A 12,891-nucleotide genomic window follows, 5' to 3' on the forward strand; every position below is an offset into this window, starting at 1 on the left:
AAAAAGTCAGTTGCCTGCAGAGTTATTTGATTATTTCTGTAGCTGACAGGACTTAGAGTCGTGCTGGGTATCTGACTACTGCGGGTTGAAGAGAATCTGTTTGCACACTGTCTATGCTGCTACTACCCTCTCATTCACACAACTCTTGGGCAATGCAAACTGTGATCAAACTGTGTGGAGACAACCCCCTGTATTGTTTGAAACATTTCTTATTGCAGGTTGTATGATCTTAAAAAGACTAGAGGCATTGGTCTTAAAATGTGCTAGTTGTTATTGGTTAAATTTGCAAAAAGGGTCTATTGGGGAAAATTGCATTTTTAAACTAAGGTGGAGAATCCGTTGCTGCTGGCTATCTATGCCATGCTGCATTTACCTGTGAGGTTGGAACTTGAATGACATCCAAAGCATCTTAAAATCTGATCCAGTTCCAAGTTTGAAAGCCAGCAGGACTTCATAACTGATATGATTATCAACCTGGCTTACTGCTATTTGGCAAAGCAAACTAATAACAATGTATGACTCTGCATTTTGTACTTTTCAACACGGCTGCAACAGATAAAAATCTTCATAAAGGCAAATTTGGTTTTCACTGTGGCAATCGCCAGTTTTTATTATTTGGCAGCTTTATTGGAACTTGATATCAGGGTAATTTGTGTATTTGCTTTATTGAATTTCAGCTTCAATGTCATACAGTTCAGTTTATCACAACTCAGAACACAACACTTGATGATCTAAATTAATGTCATTTCAATGAATATTTCTTTGTCTGATTCACTAGTATTTACATTGCAGGTTGAACAACCTGATCTCCAATTTTGAAGGAACTCCTAAAAGTTTCGAACCACCTATAATAACAACAATTTCAAAGACAGTTATTTTCCTTTTTTTTCCCCTAATTCTAAAAGGGAAAATAATGCTGATAACCAGACATTCAATCAAGCAATCATACTGTACTGTCTCTACAAATAGCTTGAATATCCTAATGTTTGGCTCTGTGAAGTTATCATCATTACCAGTTTTCTCATCTGTAATAAACAAATGTCATATTCCAGCAGGTTTGTAGACAAAAAAGACATCCCTAAGTTGAAGTCCCACATTTTAGCTGACCAATTTCGAACACATAAATTCATATCTACGGGACACACTGTTATATTGGTACTCGCCCGCACATTCACATGTTAAGCTGATCACTGTTTTCCCACCCGAACAACATCTTTGGTGCTACAAACACTTGTGATTGTTGATGATGCCTGCTGTATTAATCCACCTCATCAGCTGGGACTCTTTAATACTTTTCAAGTCCCCAAGAGTGGCATAAACATCTGGACCTTTCACCAGGTGGTCATTTGTGCGGCGGTATAAAGGATTCTACATTCTGTACTTTTAAATGTCTAATAGTTGTTAGGAAAATATACCGACAAAGAAACAATCAGCTACCACAACCAACTTAACTTTGCATGGGCACTCGACCTTGTTCAAGAAAATGCAAGCAAATTTAAAGGAGCAATAAGTAATAATGACACCTAGTGTTTCAAATTGGAACACTCTGCACTGAAGTAGTTTTCGGAACGTACCTCTAATTTTGTAAGGTGAAAAACTTGACTAAGACATTGTTGATGAAGAGGGTTGACTTTTTATAGAGAATGTTACTCGATCCAATAGTGAATGATTTGGGTTAATTTTATAGTAAATGTATTACTCATTGATCCTTTAACAACAAACTCTTTTAAAAGTGTAGAAGTTTGTTAGTTGCTGACATAGCATAGTATCCCACAGATACAAACATTTTTCAATTGTAGGTTAAATTTATAAAACTGGCTAAAACGGGGTGTCCCTCTGGCTACAGGACTCGACTGTTCTAATGAGTTCTTCAGTTTTCTAAAAAAAAAAAGTCACATCAATGTAGCATCTTCTCTTCTACAGATAATTAAATGATTACTCATAATGTCTAACAGAACATCAAGCAAACCAAATTATCCCTTTAATCCATAAGTCAAGAGACTCGCTCTGCTTGAGCACACATTATCTGCTAAAATCTCTTTTCCTTGTCCTTTAGGGGGCTCTGGTTACAGCCTGTGCAGACGACACACTACACTTGTGGAATCTACGCCAGAGACGACCGGCTGTCTTGCATTCACTCAAATTCAACAGAGAGAGGTATGCAACAATTGCACTTGATCGACAGACATCTGATCTGCACAGATATTCACCAAGATTGAATGAACACAAACTCCACACCTTACACTTGTGAAAAGGGAATTCACCTGTCTCCAGATTTGGATTCTTTTCACATCGTTTGAAAAAAAATCCAGCTCAGTGACCAAAGACCTCTACTGATCTATGACTCCCATTACACAGCTGACCTGTCCTTACCTATCATGCTGTACCAGAAGAATATTCTACCAGTCTTGCTGCTGTGGTCAAATGAATGATTTTAGTTAGGATTCTGTGAGAGACATGGCCCTTACACCTTCTGTGGTAATGTGCTAAAACCCTAGAGATCTTTCTGCACTTTAACCCATAAACTTCATAAAACCAGTTTATTTTTTTCCTGAGTGTTCCACAGTACATTTTTGTAGAAGAGCTTGAAGAGCAAATAAAATAGATATTGGTTATGGCAGCCTGGTCATTCTGTGCATGGTGGGGCATGCCTTCAATCTTATGTTATTATGGGTCAAATGTGCAACTTTGTAAAGGTAGGTGTACTGCCAGAGACTTTTTTTACAGTTTGATAGGCAGAACTGTTTTTTTCCTCCTACAGAGGAGCAAAGTTTTGCCCTAAAGTTCCTGTAGCACTTTCTTTTCAGATGTTTTTATGCCAGATATCTCTTAAGGGTCATGGGTGTAATAAAGATAGTATTTTACTGCTGTATCACTTTTTCCCAAGATATAAGGCTGTGCCTGTGATACCAAAATACCAGAAAACTTCAGATTCCTAACTGATTAGTTAATAAGGGCTGAACCCTTTTCATGACTTGATTGAAGTAAACAACTCTTTTACCGTGACTCACAGTACTTTGTTCTTGATTAAATGATGTAAAGCTAAACGCTAGGCTACATGCTAGGCCAAACACCAGGCGCAATCCAGGATCAAGAAGAGTTTGATTGGCATAGACTGACAATCTGACCGAGAGCTAAAGAGACCATGGAAGACTGTTTTTATGCAGGGTGAAATAACAGCACCATAGCAACCTGGTAGGTGATTAACTGAGGGACTACAACTGTGACAAGACGGAATTTCTTAGGGAAACTGAATAATTTACAGAATACGGAGGAAATCAGGTAAACAATAACACAGAAACTAGTAGAGAGTACAAACCAGAAACACAATGCAATCCAATGCAAGAATGAATCAAGATTTCAACCATAAGGATAGAGAGAAAGCCAAAGACAGGAATAGTCGGGACTTTGATGCAATCAACTGGTTTCCTTATATAGGAAATTTTTGACCAATCTGTATAATCTGACCCAATCTGTATAATATGATTGAACTTGACTTTGTAAAGTGCCTTGAGATGACATGTTTCATGATTTGGCGCTATATAAATAAAATTGAATTGAATTGAATTGAATTGAATAACAGAAAAACAAGTAACAAATAGAACACAGACCTAAAGGAAAGAAAAGTTACAAAATGAAAAAGGAATCTGCACAGAAAAACAGTAGCTAAACACTGCAACTCTGATCATGATATAAATACATTTCAAAAACTCAATGTATAAGAATTTAAGCACTGAGAATCTGAAACCAAAATCCAAGGATAATGAGAAAAAAGAAAAAAAATACTTTTGGAAATACCTTTTCAGGGAGACTGTAGTGGTTCAATATCAACACATCTGGTATCAATAATGTAGCTTTCCTATGCGTGGCCTGTGCACATTGTTGTGGATTTATCATCAGATTGGTTATTATCTCCACACTGAACTACTAACACTTGAATTAAGTTTTTGTAATGCTCTTGGCAGGGCAGCTACTTTTTGCATTACACCCACCATCGGTTGTAACTAAAAGGATCCAAATAAATAACTAATGAACAGTGTGTGCTCTCTAGGCCAGTGAATGCAATGCCGTTGACAGGATGCACTAGGCTTACAGTAGAATAGGTTTCCTTGCTTGAGAAAAGCGTGCACTCCTCCAAATCGCACATTGGCTGGTTACAGGAAGAGTAAATATTTATCTAGATTTTTCAAACTGCTGCTCAAACAGAAAGTGTATTTGTCAAGCTGTCATGCTCGTCAGTAGGAGAAGATGGAGAAATGGAAAGAACAATTGATTGTGAAGAAACATCTGAAGATATGATACAATGGTGGCAACATACCACTAGAATGAGCAGTTATTTGGCAAACAGATTGTGGAGCAATTTTGATCTTGTGTATAGGGAGCCTAAGTAATGGGTTAAGAAATACATTCTCGTAACCTAACAAAAAAGGCAAGTCAGTTTTTTACAGAAATATTCATACTACCATAAGACTAGGAGAGCAGTTTTATAAGCTTGTTTTCAACTTTTCTGACTTTTTTCAAAGGCAAGGACATTTAAAAAAAAAGTGCTGAGTTCATTGAACAGTGAATGCATTCTGTTTTCAAAAGTGTGCAGGGTCACAGTGTCATTGTAGGCGTTAAATTTGTTGCAGCACACAAGTACCCACAAAATCCAATAACTTTTAGCTGCAGTTTGCTGATGATTGAACTTAATTTAAAATAGGTAACTTAAGAAAGGTGCAATGGCAAAACATTTTAGCTTTGAACAAAGAAAATACCATGTTGAATCAAAATCTTCATAATGACAAACTTTCAAAACATCGAGTACTCTTGTTTTTAATTATCACTGCACAAAAATTTCATTTTTCTGTTGTTACACCAGTAAAGGCATAAATATGACCAGCTATTTCATCATATAATCTGGCAGTGATTAGATTATCAAAGGGCAACAAGGGCATGAAGAATAGCTCAAAGATTTCCATGTAGGTAATGATAGTCTTCCCACACAACACTTTAGCAATAAGTTGATTTATCAATGTCAATCAAATAAGAAAGAATAGGATCTGCACTGAAAATGGTAAAGCTGTGTAAAAGACTAAAGCAGAATAATGTTATAAAACAAGATACCAAACTTGGACCATCTTTCAAAGCGGTGAAACCTCACATATAAACACAGAAAGAGTATGGCACGTCTTCAAACCTACCAAAACATTGCCATCCAAATGAACAGGTTGAACAAGTGCAGCTATAGTCAGTTTAGCAACGTGGCCCATGGTAAGACCAAAAAAGCATCAGAGCAACAGATTCATAAATGTGTCCTTTATGTAAAAGTGACAAGAAGAAAGCCTTTCAGGGAAAAAAGCCATAAAATGCCTGTTTGCAGATTGGCACAAACCCGCTACGGACTTGAAGGTGGGGCAAAGATTCACCTTTCAGGAGGACAACGACAAGTTAGAATCTAAAGTTAATTGAGACTATGTGGAAAGACTTGAAAATTGCTGTTCATATACATCCTCCGTTCAATAATTTTGCTTAGTTGAATAAAAAAAAAGCTGTTTTAAGATGAGAAGACTATTAAACTTGTAGTCCAGAGATTACCTCCATAGATATGTGATACATATAAGCTACCTATCCTGACACAAACTTTCTGAGGTGATTTCTAACAAATACATTGAAAACCTCCAGCAGTTGTTCTCTTCCTGACTCTGGTGCGAAATAGTAGGAGGCAGAACCACTTGCTCACAGCGGAGGAGCACTGAATCACCATCTAAGACAAAAGAAGGCAAACGGCACCGTGAGTCACCCACTAGAAGCTGAGCAGTGCCTTTCCATTTAGCTCTGTGTCTCTGGGCTGAATCTCTGACAATTAGCGCCCTAACACCCTACTGGGATCCCAAAAGAATAGTGTCTGAAGAATTGTTTTGTGACAACTGTCAACCAGTAGCTTGTGCCTGCCAGTCTTCTGTGACTGGCGTGCTGCTGTGAAAAAAAAATAAATAAATATTGAAGATGGTCCTTACAAAATTTGATTTTGCAATACATGACACACTGGACAGTTTCTATTGTTTTCCTTTCTGCAGAAAGAAGCTGTTTGAGCTAATGTAGACATCATTATGGCACATAGCTGTTGGTTAATGATACAGTAAGTCTTTATGGAATTCTTTTAGCAGTCGTCACAAGTCACGCAGAGCAGATGGCAAGGTTGCCATTTCCCCGGGTGATGCTACCAATTTATTTAATCTCTACATCTGTTTACTTCATTAAGGGTATTTGCTCCCCGCCTAGTCAAAAGGCAGCTAAACTCACTCTATTCCTGTCTTCTTTGGTAGTTGTTACACAAATTGTGTTTCCTGGTTCCTCTGCTTTAAGTCAGGAGAGCTGCATCTTTAAGCTCCATCTTTTACCTCTCTCAGAAGAGTACAGGTGTCTTTAACCTCTTCACTGTTCTATCTTGCCTTTGCGGATTTCTTTGCCCAAGCTAGTCTGTCATCTTTCTGTAAAATTTGATATAAATGCACTTTATAGCAATGGAAAGGAAAATAAATAGAGATGCGTAAAATGTCTTGAAATTAAGTCATCTTTTATTACAGAGACATCAATTCACAACAAAAATATAATTTTCTTTGAAAAAAGTTTCATTTTGAATACATTTACTCAAAGGGGGGAATCCTCCATTAATTAATACCTATATACAATGGTGAGGGGCACTGGGCAGGTGAGGTGTTTATGTACGTTTGTAATCTTTTGACTTCCATGTGAATTCCTGCTGGTCTCTAATTGAATACTTAAAGATTGTCATTGGGTTGCAACTCTCAGCTCCCGTAGCCAATCGGCCCTTTTTGTGTCATCCTTCATCCAATCAGTCCGTCCGTCCGTCCGTCCGTCTTCTTCCGCTTATCCGGGGTCGGGTCGCGGGGGCAGCAGCTTCAGTAGGGAGGCCCAGACGTCCCTCTCCCCAGCCACTTGGGCCAGCTGTCCAGGAGGCATCCTGACCAGATGCCCGAGCCACCTCAACTGGCTCCTCTTGACGTGGAGGAGCAGCGGCTCTACTCTGAGTCCTCCCCGGATGACTGAGCTCCTCACCCTATCTCTAAGGGAGAGCCCAGACACACTATGGAGAAAACTCATTTCAGCCGCTTGTATCCGGGATCTCGTTCTTTCGGTCATGACCCAAAGCTCGTGACCATAGATCCAATCAGATTAATTCAAAATACATATCAAGAAAGTCACACCCCTGTCAGCTTAGATGTGCAGGTGCAGATGTCACTCAAACATTTGGATGCAAACGGAAGAGTCAGACAATGGCGACAGTGAAATAAAATTTGGTCCTTTTTAATTACAAAATAACAAATTCATGCAACCTTTGCTGGTGGAAAAAAAGCAGTGGAAAGAATGTAGACTGTAGACTGGGCCAACCAGACTTAAAAATCCAGCAGTATGCGAGTGACTGTAGACTGATTTATTTTTAAGTAGAGGTTACTGCTCTAATCCCTCCACTGCAAACCCCCCACTGGTAAGATTTCACCAGTGGATGTTCCAACTGATTTTAGCAAATTCCACATGTTTACCTTTGTGATTGTAGGAAAAATAAATAGTGTGTTGTTATTTTTTCTAGCATGACTTACATGAATCTCTCTCTCACTATGTAGAAAGCATCAAGTGGTTGTTATGGCGACTTGGTGATCCTCAAGACTCCAATGTTTGAGCTTTAGATGTTTTGTATGCCTCCGTTACCATCCTGTTGCCTGTGTGTGCTGCCGAGGGAAATGTGGGTCCTCATACAGCCTAATATCCAATGCAATGAGACTCTGCCATAATATCATAGTAATTACACCCTCACAACAGGAAAACAGGGCATTATGGGTCATTTTACTGTATTTAGCTATACCCTTTGGTTTTAACGTTGTTAATAAATAGGATCACGCACCCCTCACCCACAGATCTGGTGGGAACCAAAGAAAAGGACTAACTCTAATATATTTCACATTCTAACTTGAATTTCTGTTTGTTTGTCAAATCCATTCACCAGGAGTCTTTTATTAATTCAGAAGATTAACTAACATTTTTTGCACAGTAATGCCCGAGAGTCAAAGTATATGATGGATTTAGAAACAAAGTGTCCCCTCTAGCTGGCCTTAATGTAACTGGATTACACAAAATAATTTAAGAACATTACGTAAATAACTTCTGTTTTAAAGGAAACGTGTAGTTTGCAACCAGTAAATTTATTTTCTGGAAGGCAGAAATTGTATAATCCTCTTTTGCGAGAAAGAAAATTACCACCACCAATTCTGATATTGTCATCACCTTAAGCCCCTAAAATCCTTATTGAATTGTCTGCCATCTCATTTGTCTCCTATCAAATAATCCAGCAGCTTGCAGGATGAGTGGCTACTGGGCTGAAGCCCAGTGAGATCCCTCTACCCCTGCACTTCTGGAAAGTAATCAGCATAGACAAGTGTAACTGTGTGCTGATCATTTTTTACATGGTGAAAATTATACAAGCCACTGGCAGAATAATAACTGCTTTAGCTGCAATATATAACTAGGTTTTACAGAGCAGAGCAATAAACAGTATAACAAACATAAGTCTGGGTGAGCATTTCTATGATCACAATAGAATGTGAAGAGAAGTCAAGAAGCAAAACTCATTCTCATAAGTTTCCAAGATATAAAAGACAACGGGCATCCATAATAACAGACTGAGGCCAATTATAAGTTGTAGGTTATACATAGACGTCCTATATGACAGGCAGCGCCTTGCAACAGTATTCATACTCCTTGGACTTTTCCATGTTACAATCACACACACCAGTGTATCTTATGTGGATATAATGTAATGCATAATTGTGAAATGGAGGAAAAAGCATGCATGGTTTTCAAAGCAAGCATGTGGAGGGAGGTTCTGGCTCATGCAAAATTCTAGATGCACCAACCCCATCCTCAGGGTGAAGTATGATGTTGGAAGCATCATGCTGTGTCAATACTGATGTTTTTCTAGGAGTCAATGGGAAAATAGATAAAAAGAAGATAGATGATGATGTGAAGATAGATGATGATGTGAAAGATAACCCGTTAGAAGCTGCAAAATACATGCAGCCAAGGTGAAGGTTCACATTACAGGAGGACAACAACACACATGCAACCAGAGCTACAGTGGAATTATTTCAACAAAAAGTGGTTCTACAAAGTATTTTATTTCTATTTACTTTTATTTAGAAAGGGAATCTCCTTAAAACCTGTGGTCTCATTTACAAAAGAGATCTATATTGAACCAGAGGGAATGAATACAACTGTAAGACATAATTTTCAGATTTATATTTGTGAAACATTTTCAAAAACATTTTTTCTTTCACCTTCACAAATATGCTACACTTTGTGTTGACCTTTCACCCAAAACCCGTACCTATACTCTTTAACTTCCACTTATGTGGGCTGTGGGGACAGCAGATTCAGCAGAGTCACCTTCTCCAGCTCCTCTAGAGGAAACCCTAGATGTTCCCAGGCCAGCCAGGAGATATAATCTCTCCAGTATGTCTTGGGCTACCCCCTGGGAATTCTCTCTATGTGGAGGAGCAGCGGCTGCGGAAGAAGCTCACTTTAGCCGCTTGCTTCCAAGATTCCAAATTTCATTACCATAAGTTAGAGTATAAACCTAGACCGATCAGTAAATCGAGAGCTTTGCCTTTCAGCTCAGCTCTCTCTTACCCACAGTGGATCGGTGCAGAGTATGCTTTACTGTTTTTATTGGACATTGGCTTTTAGCTGTGCAGCATCCTTTTGTGTCCTGAAAGGCACCTCTCAACAAAACATATTAATATTATTATTGTTATACTGTCGCACTAAACCGCCTGTCAATCTCCTGCTGCATTGAAAAGCTACATAACTCTGTTAAAAACGTCCGAAATGTCAAGCATGTGTGATAATGTAACAGTTGCTGCAAAATATTTCTTCTCATCCATTACTAAAATAAAACAAAACTGAAAAGGGGATTTATGCAGCAGTTGGCGAGTCTGAATTTAACGGATGCTTGATTGTGTGCTGCTTTATAGAAAGTCTACAGTTATTGCATGAAAGAAGTCTTCAGCAGGTTTGACAACATAACGAGTAGGAAGAGCAAAGGTTAGTAATGACATCTGGATTCTAAAGAAAACCTTGATGCTGAATGAGTCATGGTTTGGCTTGTGGAAATGAGTCACTGTCTGACTTGTTTGACTGAGTGATGTGCAGTAATGAGACTTACAATAAAGTAAAAAGTAGCCAGCAACAAAACTTGAAAACATAACTTTTTTTTTTTAATTAGTTGGTCCAATGAGCGGATGGCTCTAATTAGTACATAACTTTACTTTTATAACTTTTTTCTTTGAATGTTTTCCTGGTTTGTAGCACTTTGAGCTCCAGTAATACCTATCCATCTATCTATCTATCTATCTATCTATCTATCTATCTATCTATCTATCTATCTATCTATCTATCTATCTATCTATCTATCTATCTATCTATCTATACATCTATCTATCTATCTATACATCTATCTATCTATCTATACATCTATACATCTATACATCTATCTATCTATCTACATCTATCTATATATATATATACATCTATATATCAATATATATGCCTGGAATCAGGAAATATCTAAAAAAGAAAGCATTGCATATAAAATGCAAGCAAATCCATCTGAAAAGGCAGTCAAAAAATGACACTGAATGAATGTCCAGTTTAAAATGCCAAACTCAGAAAGTGGTGTATAAAACAATGTCTATCAAAACTAAATTAGTGACACGAAAGGAACCAGCTCCAGAAAGTATCCAGAAAGAACAGTAGCTTGGAAACCTAAAAAACCAGCACCCCGTTTAGGGATTTAAAAGTGTTCTGTCTAACGTCCATTCTGCCTGTATTTCACTACAAGGATAAGCCCAGACACTCTGGCTTTGTGTTTCGGCTCTTCCTAGCATTGTTACTTTAATGTGCATCAAGTGAATCATCACATTCCACACAAAAAACGTATCATGAGAATTGCCCATATTATATTTGTGAGACATGCATTGATTGTGCAAGTCTTACTTTTCACTGCATTATTAGAATTGTTTTTATGTTTTGACGTTGCTGTCAAAACATTGATCTGAGGACACTGTCTCTCAAGTATCTCAAACTCTGTAGGTCTGTCTACAGCTAATTTTCCAAAACATATTGTTTGGTTCTATAAATCGCTTCTCACTAATCCTGCTCATCCAGTGAAGGGGAGAAAAGTTAAAGTTACGATATATGGTCCGAGTGCAGCTGCAGTAACACACTCTTGTCTTTCATTTAGCATAGAAACTGAGAAAAAATGTAGAAGGGACATTTGAGATGCGAGGGTATTGGTTTAATGCATCTAAACTGATATAAGTACGTTTTTTATTCTGACAGAGAACACTTTGATAGTAATTTAAAAATAAGAAATAAGAAAAAAAAAAACATTGTAATACCTAAAAAACCTTAGGTTGTATGCTATTACCCTGATACAATTGTCTTTGTATCAATGAAGAAGAACTGATTTGTGTCCTTGTCCCTTAGCTTTGGCTGGTTCCTCATCAAAGCCATGTTTATAGCAGTTTCATATTGCTGGAAGTCCTTCCCCTAGAAATATTTTTTTTTATGGGTGAAAATAAGTCTGTGCTCTTCACCTCTGTACTTTGACAGAGTTTACTTACAGTTCCTACAGAGATGGTCTTTGTAGCAAGTTCTCGCTCCATCCTTCAACTCTTGCAATTGGTAAACACTTTTTTTTCTATTGCCATAGCAGATTTTTTTCTAGTTTTCAAAAATGTTCATCTATTTCGAAAAACAAGAAAAAAAAGCTGATTTTAACATATCCACAGTCATATTCAATAATTAGGAGATGTATTTCGGAGAGGCTTGTCAGATTTAAAGTACATTTAGAAAAAAGAAAAAGTTGTTTAAGTTGGTATTAAACATGCTTTTCATTAATCCTGAATGTCTGCATGAAAAAAAAGCTGTTTATCATTCTGATGCAGTTTTAATCTTAAATTCTGCATTTTTTTACTAGCTGGAGGCGGGAACAAAACCATAATTAACAGAAATAGAGGCTTTAAAACATCATCAGTCTGTGTTAATCTATATAATGCATTATCCTGATTGAATTGAAATAAATTAACTTTTCAATAATAATAAAAAAAACTTATTGGCTATGATTGAATATTTCTCACTTTTAAGATATGTTCAGGCTCTATGTTATAATAATAATAACTGACCTCTAACGCTGTTTTGTGTCATTTAGGTTATATTTGAAAGAAAATCAGTTCAGAAAGCTTTTTTGACAGATCTCGTAGATCTTATGGTGAACACCACAAAAACCTGACCGACCAAAAACTACTTTAAGTCATGTTGTTGGAGTGCTTTGTTCAATGATATTCCCAGCTCTACAGGGTTTTGGCTTGCAATGTTTCATTTGCATACATATGAAAGAATGTAGTGTTCAATCATTCAGTCTTGGTGCATAAGAATTCCTCCACTTTCGTTCTCCTGCATCATATTCTGATATTTGTTCATTTTTTCCCCCCTCTTTGCTCTCTAGGATCACTTTTTGCCACCTGCCTTTTCAGAGTAAATGGCTCTATGTGGGGACAGAGCGTGGAAACACACACATCGTCAACATCGAGTCCTTTATTTTGTCTGGATATGTTATCATGTGGAACAAGGCCATAGAACTGTAAGTATCTACTGTTTTCAGACACCACACCTGACTGACCACTGTTATTACACTAGCAGGAGAGATTTTTCGTTTGCTAGAATAAAGAATAGGGTGGAGCTGCAGATGGTGATTTTTAAGGTGGTTTGTTGGTTGCTAAGTATTGATTGCAAATATAGTTGTCGTTCTTTGAGCTTTAAAAAACAGCTGCC

The 12,891-nt window shown here is 37.5% G+C and overlaps 1 protein-coding gene across 12 annotated transcripts in view; it reads left to right on the plus strand.

Annotated features, from left to right (window-relative positions):
* The window catches only part of stxbp5l (syntaxin binding protein 5-like), a 206,221-nt gene that overhangs the window by 108,521 nt on the left and 84,809 nt on the right, over positions 1–12,891 (plus strand). For all 12 annotated transcript variants that reach the window (XM_036139550.1, XM_036139553.1, XM_036139551.1 and 9 more), the window contains exons 4-5: positions 2,057–2,157; positions 12,566–12,700. In XM_036139550.1, the coding sequence (XP_035995443.1) occupies positions 2,057–2,157; positions 12,566–12,700 (236 nt within the window). The remainder of the gene's footprint in view (positions 1–2,056; positions 2,158–12,565; positions 12,701–12,891) is intronic.

Source organism: Fundulus heteroclitus, chromosome 7, assembly GCF_011125445.2.
Source record: "Fundulus heteroclitus isolate FHET01 chromosome 7, MU-UCD_Fhet_4.1, whole genome shotgun sequence".
Classification (NCBI taxonomy): domain Eukaryota; kingdom Metazoa; phylum Chordata; class Actinopteri; order Cyprinodontiformes; family Fundulidae; genus Fundulus; species Fundulus heteroclitus.